Source organism: Dermacentor silvarum, chromosome 1 (assembly GCF_013339745.2).
Source record: "Dermacentor silvarum isolate Dsil-2018 chromosome 1, BIME_Dsil_1.4, whole genome shotgun sequence".
NCBI classification, from domain to species: Eukaryota; Metazoa; Arthropoda; class Arachnida; order Ixodida; family Ixodidae; genus Dermacentor; species Dermacentor silvarum.
In genome coordinates, this window is record NC_051154.1 from 157,655,651 (window position 1) to 157,674,372 (window position 18,722).

The following is an 18,722-nucleotide window of genomic DNA, read 5'->3' on the forward strand; positions in this document are numbered from 1 at the left end:
GACTGTGCTGAGTACGAACGATGGGTCGCGTTCAAAGTAAATAAATAAACCCCTGAATAAGCAAGCACTTTCGTTCACTGAGTCATATTCCGTGCTAAGTTCCCTCATTGTCCGTTACGCAGAAATTATTCAAATAAATTTCTCGAATACGATGTAAATTGATTTTACAAATCGACCGATATATATATATATATATATATATATATATATATATATATATTTTGTCGTGCACTGCTGCTAACCGCTCTTGGCAAGGTGCCTTTATACACATTTTGCCATCCTTACGCGATATTTTTGTTAGCGGCAGGTATAATTTGACCCGCGGATTGCAATAATAATACCGTAATCATCGGTTGTATTGCTATACGAGGCTTTTCTTTTTTTTTCGCAATATTTTTTCATTCATGTTTTCCTTTTGTTTTCTTTCTATTCACTATATTTTTCAGGCGCTACAGCTCGGCGCATGCCATAAGACCCCGCCATGTTTTCGTTGTAGTTTCCTTTCCGCTGAGCAGTTTGCAGCTCACTTTTTCAAGCAATGCTATACCACGTAGCGTTAAGCCGCCTCTCCGCAAAGCTCTCTGTCATCAGGAACAAGACGTGAATCCTGCCTCTGCAAGATGGGGCGCGGTCTTTCCGATCTGCCATGCATCGAGCAACGCGTTGCTGCCAAGCAGTTCCAGCTTCTACCGTGCTTCTTTTCTCCATTGCATTCTGTCATCAACAAGCAGCACTCCTCGATGAAGCTCACTTTGCAGCTTACCGCCCTCTCTTTGCACAGGAAAATGTCGCGTTTATCTATGTTCCACGTAAGTTCTCATCATGCACACCTGAAAAATAAGGGGGGGGGGGGGGGGGGGGCAGTAGTAGCCTTTCCGCTGAGCAGTTTGCAGCCCTCAGTGAACTAAACGAGTCAACTTCTTTATGTTTCGTGATAGTAAGGACGAGGCAATGGATGATGTGTAGGCAAAGTTCAAAGTGGGTGGGTAATTGAGACTGTGGTAATATATTACGTATGTAAGTGCTCTGGTGCGTTATGAGTGAGTCTGACGAACAGGGCAGAATTTAACCCGTTGCCCTGGCAAAACTACAAATGCCACGATGTCCAAATTTAGCAAAAATGGGTGGAACGCCATGAAAATCTATGTGCGAAGTTAAATGTTGGATGAAATGCAGCTTTTGTCAAAAAAAATTCTTAATCAAGTTTTAGAACGTGTGATATGGCCGCTGTCAGCTATGCTTCCCAGTGTCCCGACATAGCTATAGGTTACAGCACCTCTATATTTCGTGGAAATGGGAGGGATGATCATGGTAAGTGCCATGTCTGACAGAATTTTTACGTTCCTGGTAACCCTCGTATTTTTTTCCTATTTTCATTCACCATATAATGTCACGAGCGGCGATCCTGTGGTCGGTGCTTGGACGATGACGACGACGACGGTGTGGTTTTCTGGTGTGTACGCGCTCTCCTGAACCACTGCTGTAGCGTTGTGCGCCTTACCTTGTAAATATATTCATTGTATATATAATCTCCCCGTAACATCTTTGGTGGAGGTGCTGGGTAAGCTCGCTACAACACCGGCAACTGGATCTTCGCAGCGGACGGCGTGTTGCTGCCACCACAATGACCCACCAAGCGACACAGTGTGAGCAAGACTCGTCACCGGTCATTCTCTTGCACCCTCGTGATCCCGGAACATTAAACGGCACAAGCGGCGAGGACGTCGATGAATGGCTGGCAATGCATGAGCGCGTCAGCCGCACTAACAAGTGGGACCCGACTATAATGCTTGCGAATGTCATCTTCTATTTGCGGGGCACTGCGCGACTCTGGTTCGAGACGCATGAGGCAGATCTGACAAATTGAGACGTCTGTAAGCAGAAATTACGCGATCTATTTGGGAGACCTATCGGACGACAACTAGCGGCCAAGCAGGAACTCGCAATTCGTGCTCAGACGTCCACAGAGCCGTACATCTCGTACATTCAGGACGTGTTGTCTCTGTTCCACAAGGTTGACAAGGACATGCCTGAAACGGACATGTACTGAAAGGCATAGCCGATGACGCATTCAATCTGCTACTGTGTAAGAACTGCTCTACAGTGGAGTCGGTCATCGCTGAATGTGGCCGTTTTGAGCAGGCCAAAAGTCAACGTATCACTCACCGCTTCGACCGACTTCCCAATGCGGCTGCCATGTCTTCATACGAAGGTTTAGCCACCCTTCGGCAAGCGCGAGCTCCAGAAAACGTCACCAGGATCGTCCGTCGAGAACTCGAGGCCATGGCACCCGTTACCCCTTATGACGGTATGCAAAGCAACAACCTGGCTACAATTTCGCTAATTCAGGCCGTGGTTCGCCAAGAGGTCGCGAATATGGGCATTACCCGCCGGTGTTCGTAGTTAGTTTTTGCGAGGCGTCCGGTGAACTAATCAAGTCACCCTGGTTATATTTGGCAAAAATAAGGGGCGCATTATGGTAATGTGCAGGCTAAGTTGAAAGTGAGAGAAAAAATTACGACATCTGCAGTAAATTACGCATGCAAGTGATCCTGAGCTTTATCAATGTGTTTTACGAACAAAGCCGAAGTTATCTCGCTGCTCTGGCAGATCTGGGAATGAAACCGAGATAAGACATAGCATAAATGGTAAGAGGGGGGGGGGGGGGGGGGGGTACGCAATGTCATCAGCTATGGTTAATGTTCTGGCGAAGTAAAATGTGTGTTGAATTACTGGCTTGAAAAAAATGCCTAACAATAAGTACTCGAAAGCGTTACATGCGGGCAAGGTTTTAAACGGAACCGAGCAACCTTTTAAGGTGTAATTACAGGAAACTAAAACTCTTATTTGAACAGCTCAAAAGAAACAGCTTCGCTGGAAATTAGCCTGTAACTCTGCAAGGTCGCAAACATCTGCTGACGTTTTCTTTCTTTTTTTTATGAATATTGTGAGTCTCTATGTTTATTGTATTTTGATGTGTATAACCTCGACAATACTATGGCCTTAACTAGCTATAAAGGTGCAGAGTAGACTTTAACACCAAAAGTATTATTGGTTGAATTATTAAAAACTGTAGCATACGTCTATTTTTATAAGCGTGGTACTGCTGTTACTGTGACGGGTCAGGGCCATCTGTCACACACTAATTGTCCTTGGTGACTGCATCATCTCGATATATTGTATAATCTCAGGGAATATATTCAAATAATTTTTGGTCCGCTATGGTTCACCATGTGTGATTGATAAGCATGTGTATGGCTGGTAATTATAAAATTATCGGGCAGACGCATTTACTGGCTCTTTCTTTTAAGGCAATAGTAATCTTCATTATATGGAGGCTGGATAGTTTGTGGCTTGCCCCCTGCCCCCCTCCACTCGAGAAACAGTTGTTACGCCACTGAATACCATTCGCAGGCGTAACACGGCTGAAACACGCTGTAAGTCGCGGTGCAGTGAAACATTTTTAGGCATTTGGTCAAATCAAAAACGTAATTAAGGCAAGACAAAGCAGAGTGAAAGCATATTGCGCCATTCAGGCTCTGGGAGTGTAACGGACCTCTTAAAAACTACAAAGCAGTCATTGCAAAGCAAGCGGCTCCTACTTAGACTAGTTCCGCCATGTTACCAATATACAGGGGGATCAAGGTTGACGGTTTTTTTAATTAGGCGCTGAGACGTACGTGAAGGGTTATGTGGCGAGGGGGACACAAAGTGAGATGGTAATTGTCGCGGTTAGCAGTGCAATTAACAAAAATTGAATAATTAACTTTTGACTTGCTGCAGCAAGCAGGCACGTTTGTATTGAAAAGTTAGAGGCAGTCGTGTTTCTGAGTTATACTTGGAAGAATTCTTCTAGCGTATCCGTGCTTTGAGATATCGAACAGCGAAGTTTAATTGCCGTTCGCATGATTACACATGCAATTACTGTTAGCCCGCACGGGCTAACAGTATTGGAAATAAATAAATAAAAGATAGTGACGAGTGACATAGTGGCCGTACGAACTAACAGTTAAACGAACTAGCAAGCTAACGACTAAACGAGCGTGCGAACAAATAAACGAACGAGCAGACGACTAAACGAACGAGCAAACGATTAAGCCAGCCAATGAACGAGCGGGCGACCGCACGTTTTATTTGCGAGTGCTCCGCCGCCACATCTTAACCTTCACACACTTTAAAGCTCACACGAATTAGCACGTACGTGTCAAATACCTATGATACTGTCGCTCGGCGACAAACGCACCCCATAACTCGGTTTCGGGACAGCACGCACGCTTTTCATCGGTGCCTTGGTATCACACATCCATCGGACGACCGCCAACGATGAACACGAACAAAAGAGGCAAACGAAGCTATTCCCTCTGAAGAAGGCTAGTAACCACAAAAGGCAGAGAGTTAATTGCTTTCCCAAGATGAGTTTTCACGCTCGAGCGTCAAGCTTTTTCAAAAGGACTGTGCTGAATGTTAAACGTTTCGTAATCACGTTCTCGCACACAGCGTCGAGTGCCCGCGAACTTAAACGTGTTGGCGTTCAAAAGGATTAACCGCACCAAATATGACCACGTAGTGCTTATATAAACAAAGCACACGTCGCGTAGGAATCGTGTTAAAGCATGCTGACAAATGGCAAAATGCTCAGTGAACTGTACATTATCGACAGCGTTATGGCCCGCAACAAATTACGCAAGCCTGACAGATACTATACTGTGAGAGACTCGCAAATTACCTCGCATAGTCGTGATGGAGGATGTTGGTCTGAAGTTCTCCCTCCCAATTCAACGAACCCATGTTTCTCTTCTTAACCCGTCACGCTTACCGGACGGTATATAGAAGAGCTTCTTCCCTTTCCTGAAACTATTTTGGCATCCGAAGGCGTAGTAGGTCATGGTGATGGAAAATGCCGTGAAGCGACGTCGCACTTGCCACAAAACTAAGTTCAAGGCGTTCGCAAACTAAAACGACACCGAACAGCAACGGCGCCAGCATGCCCTTCTCGCCAGTGGGAAACGTTTTTCAAGCGAAAATGGTGGTGGAGCGCTACTGTAAACAAAGGAAGCCGGCGCGAGAGCCCACGTGATGCCATTAGGCCAATAGCGACGCGCCGTCGGCCTCGGCCAGGGCTCGCGAGGAGGAGGCGGCATTCTTCAAAGCGTGTCGCTACTTTACAAAATTGAGGGGTTTTACTCGATCTTTAATCCGGCGCTGCACTTCATCCCAGAGCGCGCGCGGACAATCGTCTCCATTCGGGAAGCGCCGCTACCCCTCATGTAAAATGCTTCGGCATTAAAAGCATTTATGCGCACTTTTGGTAGATTTCGTACACCCACACTCGCAGACCAATTGCACATTTACAAAAGGGAGCTCTTGCGTACGTCTTGGGAGAACTCTGGTGTTCGTGTCGCCATCGTCTGCTACAGTTCGGTTCGGCGTTCGTGTCTTGTTAATCGATTCAGCTGTCATCACGACAAGGCAAACATACCGTGCTAACGTAAAATATTACTACTTCAAGGCTTGCGTCTGTACTATTACGTGAGAAAATATTTCCCAAATATTCCAATGGTTTTTTTTAAATACAAAAGGCAGTATTTCCTTTTTTTAACGGCGAATCTGTTTAAGCTGGAGGTAGTCCGGTGGTGCACGCCCGAAATGTGGGCCGATCCTGGAGGTAATGCAGAAAGGGTCAAAGCGCAATGGCACATACCCCTATGAACTAGCGAAGCTGTTTAAGCTCGAGGATGGTCCGTCGAGTGTACACCGCAATACCTCCGCCTGGCGACGGCATCATCATGCGTCGCCTAGCAACGCTTCGCCCCAGCTGCGCCGACCGCGCCGAGCCGCGCCACAGCTGTGTGAGCCGTGACGTCTCGTGCGCGCCGCATCGCTTCGCCTTAGCTTTGCCGAACCATGACGTCACCGCGCTGTGCGGAGTGGTTGCCGTGGCTGCGCAGAGGCGGAGCTAAGCCGTGACATCGCTGCGCCGACCCACGGGATATATATATATATATATATATATATATATATATATATATATATATATATATATATATATATATATATGTCACCGCGTCGCCGCCGCGGTGACAGAAAAGCCCCGCAGGCTCTGTGTAAAAAAGCGGATCGGAGGAACCAGGAGCGTGCCGAACGCGTAGGAAGACGAGGAAGCTGAAGAGATCGAGGGCACGCGCACGGGCAGGGTTCGACCAGTTTTGAATTGAATTATGGGGTTTTACGTGCCAAAACCACGATCTGATTATGACGCACGCCGTAGTGGGGGACTCCGGAAATTTGGAGCACCTGGGGTTCTTTAACGTGCACCTAAATCTAAGTACACGGGTGTTTTCGCATTTCTGTTCGGCCAGTTTTCGTCTCAGTGTTGGATTAAAGGGTCGTCTCCGTCTCCCGTCTGCGGACCAGTTCTTTCGCAACATTGTTGGTGCGCGAAACCCGGGATCCACCCCTTCGGAGACTTCCCTTCACGTCACGGCCATGGCGAACTCGGACCAGATGCGGAAGAAGCGCGGTGTCATCAGAGCTGGTGTCACGCGAGCCCTAGCGCTCATAACGGACCTGCTGCAGAAACCGGATCCCGGTGCCTCTCAAGTTAACGGGTACATGGATTACCTCACTGACAAGGAGGCAGTACTGTCGAGGCTCGACGACGTCATTCTTGCGGCAACAGACGAACTTTGGAGAAGATGGAGGCGAGCATACCTGCTACTGCTACGGTCAGCACATAACCGCCCAAGCTGCCCCTCAACCAAGCTACAGATTGGTGACGTATATAGTACTGGTGCTAGACGACAACACACACGCAACATAATGGAAGTTAGGCCGAGTGATCAATTTATTGCCAGGAAGAGACGGCATAGTTCGCGCTTACTCCATGCGTCTCGCTAATGGGTCAATTGTGAATGGCCCGGTGCAAAAACTCTGCACCGTCGAAGCATCCGATTGATGTTGCCCGCCCGGGAGGATGTGGAAAAATAGCGGATAGGAGCAACCAGGAGCGTGCCGGACCCGTATGAAGGCGAGGAAGCTGAAGAGATCGAGGGCACGCGCACGGGCAGGGTTCGGCCAGTTTTCACCTCAGTGTTGAATTAAAGGGTCGTCTCCGTCTCCCGTCTGCGGACCAGTTCTTTCGCAACAGTCTCCACGCCGAGCAAATCACCGCGAAGATGGGGCGGCCGAAGAAGAGCGTCACTCCCTTCGACTCGGCCAGAACGACGATACTGCACAGCCTCTCCGCGCAACACCCCGACGCGCGCGTGGCTTCAGGTACGCCCCCCCCCCCCGTCTCATCCCGCGCACCGGCCTGTCTCGCGCGGACCGCTCCTTTCTCCTTCGTTTGCGCATCGGGTCCCACCGAGCTGCTGCGCGAACTCAGACTCAGGGGAATCGGCAGTGGGGTGTGTGCCAACTGTGCCGACATGGAAACGCTGGAGCATCTCCTTCTACACTGCCCTGCTTTCTGTGTTGAGAGAGCGGTGCTCACGGACTCCTATCGCCGATACGGTCTCCCGGCCAACTCGCTCAAGGATCTACTTTTGCCGGATGCCCACAGCTCCCTGGTGAAACGGGTCCTTTCGGCACCTGTTAGACTTTTAAGTGCGAATGCACTTCTTAAGCGATGATAAGTGGTTCTTGAGGGAAAGGGAAAGGTTGGCGCTATCTTCTGCAGCCCTTGAGGGAGCACGGCTCAGCGCCAAATCTTAAGCGACCCCGAAAACTCCGGCGGCATCCGCGCTCCTCCTCCTCTCCCCTAGCAACGGCGCGAGGAGCGGAGAGGAGCGTCTGTAGCAACGGCGCAGCGACGTCACGCCCCACGTGACTGCGCGCGCTCCGCCCTCCGCTCCGTGGCTGCGCGCGCCCCGCGCCGGCTCCGCACCGCTCTCCGTGCCGTGACGTCACGGCGCGTTGTGCAGCTGGCGCCTCCGCGCCGTGGCTGCGCGCGCCGCGCCGGCTCCTCGCACCCTCTCCGCGCCGTGACGTCACGGTGCCATGCAGCTGGTGTGGCTCTCCCCCGTTAGGTTTGCACTCACCCTCGGCCGCCGCCTCTCCCCTCGCGCTGACAGCTCCCTCCTCGCCCGGTAACAGCCCCTCGTGTGCGTACTCTCCCCACCGCTCACCCCCTCTCCAACCGCCTGGCGTGTTTCGCTCCGCGGTCAACGGTGGCTTCATAGACTTGGCGTTCAGTACGAACTGTACGGTTCGCGCAGTCTTGCCGGATCCGCTCACCGTCCATTTCACGGATCACAAAGCGCTGGTACTAACCGTGAGCTACAACGATAACACGAATATGTGCTGATCTGTAGTGACGTGTGTAGTGTGTGTATGTGTGTGTGTGTGACGCACTCGCGAGGTGCATTAATGCATCATACGAAAAGCGTGAAGTGTAAAATAAATAAATAATACTTCATATATAAATGTGTGTGTGTGTGTACAAATGCACCATGACAACAACACTTTAAATCATTAATTACACTTAATCATCATCATCAGTAAAAGTGCTTTGCACTTAAAAACGGCCAGACCTCCGTGGGTCGGCTGGCGCGTGCTCTCTCGCTGCCGTCTCCTTCGCTCGGCTCTGCAGTTTAGTCGCGCGCGCCCCCTCATAGCATCACCCCGTGCTTCGCACTTCCTCATACTCCCCTTCGGGGAAATGCGGGTTTTTTCAGTGCCATAAATCTCAGAGCGCGGCTCTAAGCCCCGCATCCGCCTCTTCACTACTTGCCTTTTTTCTCCTGCTGCCGGCCGTCGTCTTCCTGCCTCACCCCTTGTCTCTATCTCTATCATCTCTTTCATACCCCTCCTCCCCTTCCCCCGTGCAGTGCTGTTGAGGTGTCCTCCTAGAGAGAGACAATTACGGCACTGCACTTATATCTTCATTTCCCCCCAATAACCACATACTACTAAGAAAAGGAAGCGCGCCGCGATGACCGCCGCGCCGCTACTCGAGAGCGAGTGAGACGACTTCGGTCCGATCCCGAGTATCGTGCCGCCGAAGCGGCGGCGAAACGTCGACGATTCGCAGAAGATTAGGAGTTACGAGCCCGCGAAACCGCTCAAAAGCATTTGAGCATCCAGAAACCTCCAGATTCTTTAATGACCGAGTGTTCGTTGCTCCTTGGGCTTGATTCCGGGTGATCTTGCGCAAAACGTGGCCGAGTCTGGAAGCATAACCTCGCAAAAACTTGGCCGAACCGAGATAAAGCTAAGTGGGGTCGCCAGCTTCGCTGTTTGCCCAGTCTTCGCACCACTAGTGTGAAGCTGCCCCTAACTTTTTTTTTTTTTCGAGCAACTCAGCTTTCAGAAATTACGCATGTCTAATGAGAGCTAGAGTGCGCTTAAATGGATCCACTATCTATCAGTAAAACGTTTACCTCAATGAGTATCCTTCGCACACAGTTGTGTTCTCGAAGCCAGAAGGTGACCGTCAAGTGCCTTCGGTTCATCACCAAGCACTAGGAAAGACTGCTTAATTCGCGGTTTACATGAATGCTGCTTGCTGCTATGTGACTCAAATATGCGACCACGCACGCACGCACACAAACGGCACAAACGGGCGCATTGGAGAAGGGCAAATATTCTGTTAAACAACCATGGTGTCAACACGCTATAAAATTTATTCAACACAATATACATCAGTGTCAGAGCAACGTAAATCTCTGTAAAAACTGCATAAAATATCAACACACTCTGCGGATATATCGTCAGAACAATTTGGTAGACACGGCGATTGAAGAATAAAAATTATTTCGCTCTTTTCTTTGTATGTTCTCCTTCGTCAGAAAGATTAAAAAGAAATATATGTGGTAAAGATACATAATGGTTAATTAAAAGGTGAGAAAGGCACGAACAATTAGAAAAAAAGTAGAAATAACGGAATTCAAATCACGACCGTCTGCTTTATTTAGGTGTGATAAATTGCTATGTATATGCAAAAGTATCAAATTTCTATAAATTACTCCGTGCTTAAATGCGACGTGCATCTTTGACAAGGAGGTTATGATGCGTGAAATGATGTCTAAAACAAGTCAGCAGTGTCTTGAGGTTGACCTTTACGCGGCTTCGTGATGTGCTCATAAATAATAAGTGAATACATCCTTTCAAATAATGTGACTATCGATAAAGTCGTTTGGTTCCAGGATTCCACGCACGGCAATGAGAACTATCGTTCCACCATCGGATTATACTCGGATACGCAGATCTTTGACGAAAGCTGGAACTATAAAGCTTAGTGCACAGCTCGCAAAACGTGTAATACACCCACGGCTCCACGTTATACCGTCCTTTCCATTCGAAGAACTTTTTGTATAAGTCAAAGTCTTCTGAAACTTCTTTGAGGTAGTCAGCGAGATTTTTAGGCGTCTTGAACTGAAGCGCGTCGATATAAGAGCCCGGAGGTGCCACGGCCTGGTAGTCAGCGCCACCAAACGTCACCGGAATGATGTCGTAAAGCAGGGCCAGATAGAGCTTCTCCGTGACGTAGTCCTTGCAGACGGTATTCTCGAAGGACAGGAGAAAGAAGTATTCGCGCGCAAACATTTCGTAACAGGCAAAACGCACATCACGTGAGCACGATAGGTTGCCGCACTTTCCGTATACATCCACCGACATGTGCTGGCGCAGATCGTCGACGAAATTCTCCCGCTTGCCGAAAGTTTTGCAGTGGCTCACAGCCCAGACCGCCATGGCTTTCTTGTTGCGCCAGGTTCGCTTCAGGCGCTCCACAGAGTAGAAAGTTGGTTTGACACGCCGTGTTACCTTGGCGTACGCGTCCAGCACGTCCGAGTCGCGTCTGTACGTCATGGTCCAGTTGATGGCGTCTTTCATAGACGCCAGAGGTGACAGGTCGCATCTGGTGGGTGCCTCGAGAGACCAGAGCACCCACTTTTGACCCTCGGCTCTGTAAGTCGGCAGGTCGGAGGCGTTCAGGTCGCAGGCATAGAAGACGATGGCGTCGCTGACGGACAGGGTGCGGCGGTCGTTGGCGATGTAGCAGCGGTCGGCGCAGCCACCGAACGGCTGCCAATAGCGCAGCTCCGCTGTTCCGCTCTTGCTGAGGCCCGAGTACCACTCGCCATACACGGGCGTCCAGAACAGGATCCGGGGCTTGTCTGGACGGCCGAAGATGTCTGTCCGTAGGTAAAAAGGGGTCCAACTTCGGTTTCTGAAGAGGGGAGGTAAAAGAAAGATCCAATTATGCGAGTATGTATCACCTGCCAAGAGCCAGACCAGTACTGTTACTTGACAACCACAACAAGTATAAAAAGAAGTTACATTTTCACTCGAAAGGTGGAGCATGAATAGAGATATCAAATTATTCGATAATTACACGAAATGAGGTCCTTAATTTTCGCTTGCTTAAACATTCGCTTACTAATTACTAAACTTACAAGCATGGTGCCACTCGCAATAAAAAAAATTATGGAGAAACTCCACTGGAGTTCTCTAAGTATGCGCATAAGCATTGCGCCACTTACTCATTTCCACACAGTCAGGTGCCATTATCAATCTTATCAAACTTGATCCGACCACTATATATAAACCTCTATCAACCCTTATCGGTTGTTATTGACCTTATCGGACTCGATCCGACCATTATCGGTCTTTATCAATCTTATCGCAATCGATCCGATCCTTATCTAAGGATCGATAAGGATCGATCCGATCCTTATCTAAAGAGATAAGGGCTATATAACCTTTATCTGTTCTAATCAACCTTGTCGGACATGATCCGACCATTATCAACCCTTATCGTTCCTTAACAATCTTATCAGACTTGAGCCGACCCTGATCAACCCTTATCGTTCCTTAACAATCTTATCGGACTTGATCCGACCCTGATCAACCCTTATCGGTTCATCAACCTTATCAGAATTGCTCCTACCATTATAAGCCCTTATCGCTCTTTAGCCACTTATCCATCCGCGTCGAACCATTATAAACCGTGATGAGCCCCATATAACCCCTCATCATTGCTTATCATCCGTGTCAATTCGTTGACTGCTTATCTGTCTGTGTTGCGCGACGCGAAGAGCATTAGCCCTCACAGATCGGGGGCGTTTCGGTCGGTGAAGGAACGCTCCAACGGAAGGCGCATACCGCGACCACTGAAACACATTGAGGATGTGGCATGTTTGGCAATAAATTTTGGCAAAACTGGAATTTTCGTCATGTCTACGAGGCTCTAAGTTGGCTCTACAAGTTCTAGAGATGGCTTTTATTCAACCATCACCAAATCTTTTAACAAAGCCATCATAGAAACTGTTCTCCTTTGACATTCGTTTTGTATTGCCGGTACAACACATTCATAATGTTCAGATATATTCACTTTCTGCAAGCGTGGATGTTTAGCTCAGTGGGTAAGACAGTTGGCTACTGAGCGTGGCGTCGCGGGTCCGAAACTCACCCCCGCCAGCGTTTTCCCTTTAAAACTTATTATGTCTTTCTTTAGGGAGAGCATCCTCTTACAGACAGGCACTGCAGACCGGCAGATTTCCTGGGTGAGTCGTCTAAGAATGTTTCCGCATTAAAACGTTAACAGATCTCACTAAATGACCGCAAGCACTCGTCACAACTCTGGCGTGATGAGTGCGTGACAGCCATGTACAGCCACGGGCGGGCTAGAGGAGCAGACGCGCTCTCTCCTACCCTAGCTCGCGTGACCTCCAACATTGGGCGTGCGGGAAGACGGCGCTATTCTAGACCACTGTAAGGACGCGCATCAAGCCACCATCCTTTCTGGCTGCACCCTCGCACGGTTTACCTCCTACCCGCAGCACTGCGGCACTCGGACTCTATACGGAACACCACGGTGATCGTGATGACGACGAAAACTCGCCTGGAGTGTCCATACAAATGCTATCGGAATAAAACAAAAGTAACGTTTCAATTCAATGGCGACCACAACAAACTTGTGGCTTAAGCATTTTGCTCAGATGGTTTTATGGTTTCGAAGTGCAAAGACACACGAAGTCCAACGCAGGACAAGAGCTTACTGAAACTTGTTTACTGGAAGCAGGAAAATTATCGATAGGTGATGGGCGAAGTAGGTAGAAAGTAGGCAAATAAATAAACAAGAACAAAGGAAAATATAACAATGCATAAATCGAGTGCAGTCAAACTATAAACATTCGAAGTTTCATAACGCTATACTGACGGACATGTTACGCACATGCCACGTTTCTTCTTAATAGAAAATGCTTAAGCGATTTTCTTGGTACTCGTATCTTTACTGGCATAAGAAACCTGGCCCGTATTCAACAAAAACTCTTGTGCCCGGATTGTTCGTAAGAAAAAATTGCAGCCAATCCTGATGCTGGACAAATTATTACTGAAGGCGGTCAGATGGCAAAGAGCACTTACGAAAGAAAATCTTTGTGAATTCGGCCTTAGAAGTCTAAAAGAAAGGCTTTATGTTCAGAGAAGCATCGATTATTCAGGGGAACGCCAGAGGTCTAAGATCTCGCGTTGGTTATTTTCGCCAGTTTGTACATGTTAACCGATTTCCAATCATCGTTATCTGCGAACCAAATTTAACACACCCTATCAGACTATCCGGCTACGAGTCAATTACGTCCTCAAATAACGGAAATAGCAAGGTAGTCGTCTTTATTCGCCGTGAGCTTACTTACGTCATCGAGTCTGTGCAACCTCATGACGACAATCAGTACGTCTGCTCAACCGTCAAAAATAGAAAGCTCACCTTTACACTTGTAGGCGCGTACCTATCTCCACCAAGCCCGTTTGACACCAAAAGACGCCAAAAGACTAGAAGACATAATAAAAGCGTCTCCTGGTCCTTGGTTTATCACCGGGGACTAACGCTAATCACACCATTTGGGGAAGTTCAAAAGTCAACGCAACCGGACGAAGACTCGCTTCATTTTTCTCCAATCATGACCTCTTGCTGCTGAATGCCGCTAGTCCTACGTTTCTACGGGGCACAGTGTACATCCGCTGCCTGGACTTGACCTTTGTATCACGCCGCTTTGCCATGCGCGTTAAGTGGTTTTTGGACATTGAGACACATGGCAGCGATCACATCCCCACTTACCTCAAGGTCGACGGCATGTCTAACACTCACCCGGCTAACACTAAGAATTGGTTGGACTGTGTTTAAAAACTACCTGGAGGACGCTTGTCAGAAAGGTCTCTTATCTGGACTGCAGGAAGCTATTAAAGAAGCGGCGCAGACCGCTACGTGCACGCTCATGTGCTCATCGAAGTACTCGCAATTCGACCTGGAGTTGGAGCGACTTCGTGCGATTCGTCGTCGCGCCGAACGAAGATACCGACGCACGAAGTCCATTCACGATCTAAGGACAGCCCGGCGCACTCAAAAGAAGGTACAACGCCGCATAGATAAACTGGAATCCGAGCGATGGACAAAGTATTGCGAGTCCCTTGACCCCTGCAAGCCACTATCTCAGATATGGAGAACTGCGAGAGGCCTACGTTCTGTTCCTGAACAACGCTTTCCATTCAAGGCACTAGCATTTTTCCAACGCCGACAAGACCTAGACGTCGCGGAAGATTTCTATGCCATGATTATAGGCCAGTCAGCGGGATCAAGTTCCCTTACCTTTTGACTACGTTCCGGGACTCACGCGTGGATCTGCCGTTCACCACTCAAGAGCTCGACGCGGCACTTGCTCTATGTAATCGGTCGTCGTCACCTGGACCAGATGGTATTTCTTACCGTACCTTGTGCCACCTCGGTGAACTAGCGCGAAGTGCCCTGCTGAACATCTTCAGTGAGTCCTGGGAGAATGTAAACGTTCTTCAAGAATGGAAGACTGGAACCACACCGCCTGGTACCACACCTCAAACCTGGCAATTCTCCTCTAGAGATCACTTCCTACCGCCCAATCGCGCTGGCTAGTTGCATTGGGAAGGTGATGGAACGAATGATCCTCGCCAGACTTGAATGGTACCTGGAACACTATGAAGTTTATCCAGACGCAATGGCTGGCTTTCGACGACGTCACCGATGTTCCGTTGACAACGTCATCGATTTGGTTACTTACGTTCAACATCAAAAGAAGTGTAAGCGATTATCTGTCTCCATGTTCCTTGATATCAAAGGAGCATATGACAATGTTCTTCATGAGGCTATATTAGAGGCTGTGGAAATGGTTGGCCTCGGCTGTCGGCTTTATCGTTCTTTGCCAGCCCGTATACTAGGTTCATTACTCTGCCACGGTGTTCTGCAGGAGAACGTCCCGTTCTTAAAAAAAAAAAGAACGAAGATTGGCCACGTAAAGGCACATCGTAAAAAAAAAAATGAAATGACTTGTTGCGTTTGCGACCGGGCGAGATATATCTGTGCTCGTGTGCCGACAAAAAGCGGCCGCAGCGGTGCGGGCTGTCCAAGACACCACAGAGCCAATCGCAAAAGGTGCACCTCGCGGCTACACTCGGATATTGCCGGCGCGCAAGGAACAAGCGCAGAAATATGCACGCTTGCAGTCACGGAAGGACGCGCATGCGCGCAAGCGTCGGTCTCGACACCAGGGGTGCGCCGCTTGAAGGAGAGGAGGAGCGCTTCGCCACGAGCTCGCGCCCCCCGCAATATTTTGTGGCCGAGTGTACATCAACACCAGAAACAATTGCAATTGCACATGACTACCCAGCCAAGATTCACGTTATTATGTAAGAGCTCAGAGCACACGTCAGGCACCTTGCTCGCGCCCCTTCCCCGTGCACTATCTAGCTTCACTGCCAGAAGACCGACCACGCGCCTCTTTTTGTCAGACGATACTGCCTTATCGTATATACCTTCCATCAGGTTACACAGCTGCAACGAGAGTTTTGTTTCCTCCTTGGTGCTTGGCTCAGCCACAAGTTCGACTGACAGTGCCAGGAATTCGAACGAAGGCCGAACTCTCATTACCAGCTCCCAAGCAACTTTCGCTGATCTTGCTGTACGAAAAATACAGTGATCATACCCACCTATACACTGATGGTTCAACCACCATGGACGGTTCTGCAGGATTTGTTTTTTCCTGCGAAAGTCTCCACCTTGAAGTTCAAGACATCACACAAGACGACATCGACAGCCGTGGAGCTTGTGGCTCGTCGTAGCGCACTTCGCATAATTCGTGAGGAACCACCTAACAAATGGAGTGTTTTCAGTGACTCCAAGGCAGCTCTACAATTGCTTGCTTTCCGCCTTACGCCGTGCACCCTGCGAACAACTAGTCCTCGAAATCCGAGCGCTCCATCGCCTCGTCGAGCAAGGACACGACGTCACCTTTCAGTGGCTCCCTAGCCACTGTGGCGTAATGGGCAACGAATATGCCGATGAATCTGCTCGATCTGCTCATGAAGACGGCGCGCAGGAACCAATCCCGCTGTCAAGAACAGATGCAGCAGCGAAACTTCGAGTGCTTGCAAACGATGCCACACAATCGTTGTGGAACACACCTAGTGTGCAGCATACACGTCTGCGTCGACTGGACGCTTGTCTTCGACTTAGACCTCCTTCTGGACTATCCCGACCCGAAACAACGGTACTTTGCTGATTGCGGCTTGGTGTCGCATTTACAAAGTCGTTTGCTTTCCGCATTGGATGGAAGGATAGTGCTGCGTGTGACCACTGCGGCGACGAGGAAACTATCGAGCACGTACTTTGTCATTGTCCCCAATACAGCGCACATAGGCAGTCACTCGCGACCGCGCTGGCGCGTCTTGACGACCGGCCGCTGTCGGAGCAAACAGTCCTGGAACGCCGGCCCATACAGTCGTCACACAACAAGTCAGTCAAGGCACTCTTGAAGTTTTTGCGATCGAATGGACTGTTTGACAGACTATAGTTCTCAGACTTTTCCAACCTCCTCTATTTTTTTATTCCTTGTTTTTTTCGTGACTGCTTTTTCTCTTCCCTATTCTTTCCGCCTTTCATTTCCCCTTCACCTTCCTCCAGTGCAGGGTAGCAAACAAGAATCTTTTCGGGTTAACCTCCCTGTCTTTCCCACCACGTTTTTCTCTCTCGCTAGGTCTCCTGCACAGGAACCTCGTTCATATTATTCTAAACTAACAGTACTGATGAATCTTGTCGATATGTTGACGAAAGCTCGTCTGAACAGTTAAGGTTCCCGCGGGAGCAGGAACGTCTTTTGTTCTTTTTTTGAAACTTAGTGTTTCATGTGGTCATGTTTTAGGTGTCTGTTTCTGCTTGTTTCATGTGGTCATGTTTTAGGTGTCTGCTTGTTTCGGTGTCTGCTTGTTTCGGTGCCTGTTTCTGCCTGTTTCAGGTGTCTGTTCAGGTTTCATGTTTCAGGTGTCGGCTTTCTGCACAGCGGTGCCCCTACCAACGTTTTTTTACCCACTGTCGAAGACGAAGAGTAACAGCACATTCTGCGGCTGAGCCTGACATCATGCATACTCATCTATGTATACCGCATATATTGACTATATGCCAATGGGGAAATATTACCCCATAAGAATAAGAAAATAAAATAAAAAAAATGACAGCCATTTATTTGTTCAGTTTCTCACTCGTGCAAGACGTTTCTCGAGAATATAACGTATTGAAAGGTGTACAGTCAGAAGCTATGGAACACGAATATGTCAAGAATCGGATGGCATGAGAAAAACGTAAGACGAATAAGCACTCTAGGAATAGTAGGAATTCAGCACTCATACCAATTGAAAGAAAATTATAAAAGAAGTATAAAGGTTAGAGATAAAAGATAACTTTATTAAAGAATTAAGAAAATGTAATTTTAGGGTGTGCGTTTCAGCCGAAAGTTCGAAACGCAGCGCGTAACTGAGCACCGATCAATATGTGCGAAAATTTCAGTTTCAGTTTATTGTTTCATCAGCGCTCGGCGATTACAACGCGATACCCGGAGCGCATGGCTGCCGACGCTTGTGCCACCGGTGGACACTGATGAAACCGAGCTGGTACATTGTGGCATATATACGAGAGCGAAAGTGTTTGTGATGCATGGTGACTGCATTGATACCCCAGCGCTCACAGGTGGAGCATTAAGCGAGCCATGCGGCCCGAGTGTCTTGTTTGAATCACTGAGTACTGTATACATGTACATATATGGTTGTGTTATACAGAGAGGTCCCAAAGTTTGCAACTGCAAATGGACCTCGTGTCAAGTTACGTAAGAACTCGTGACTACAAAGGCATCAATTGCAATTCTAAAGACAAAAAAATTGGGCAAGTTATTCAATGTAGCACTAGTACCAGTTAACACAAAAAATCGTACACATTGAGTAACTACAGGACATAGAAAAAAATTATTGTATGAATTAAATGTAGAGAATTGTAACACACACATATATATATATATATATATATATATACGACCTAAGCGAATGCTGAAATAATGCTAAGTTGGTGCAACTTATAATTTAGCCGGCAAGCTATATTTTATATTTTCACAGCATCAAAACGAGCAGTTCGTTTCTCGTATTTGCAAGCGGTGTGATTTTGGGAATAAAGGATTATTCTGTGGAGGGAAAATGGTATAGTTTTGGGGTTATAGTTCGGCTGATTTTGCCTTATGACATAAATGTGCGTATTAGGCGATTAGCACCGTCAAAGACCACCAGCAGGCCAGCAGTAATAATGCTGGCAAAATACGCTATTAATGCACCCGGCCCAAAATTATGTGCTTCACATTTATATACTAATTTCATCATCAGAAGTACTAACAGTGCTATCGTTCGTCTGCAGAACACATTCTGTAGAAAAAAAA

General features: G+C 48.2%; 1 protein-coding gene across 2 annotated transcripts in view; it reads right to left on the reverse strand.

Annotated features, from left to right (window-relative positions):
* Window positions 1-9,603: 9,603 nt before the first annotated feature.
* Window positions 9,604-18,722, reverse strand: part of LOC119436277 (alpha-(1,3)-fucosyltransferase C-like) — a 41,511-nt gene continuing 32,392 nt past the window's right edge. For both annotated transcript variants that reach the window (XM_049656700.1, XM_037703077.2), the window contains exon 3: window positions 9,604-11,170. In XM_049656700.1, coding sequence (XP_049512657.1) covers window positions 10,120-11,170 — 1,051 coding nt within the window. In that variant the 3' untranslated portion in view covers window positions 9,604-10,119. The remainder of the gene's footprint in view (window positions 11,171-18,722) is intronic.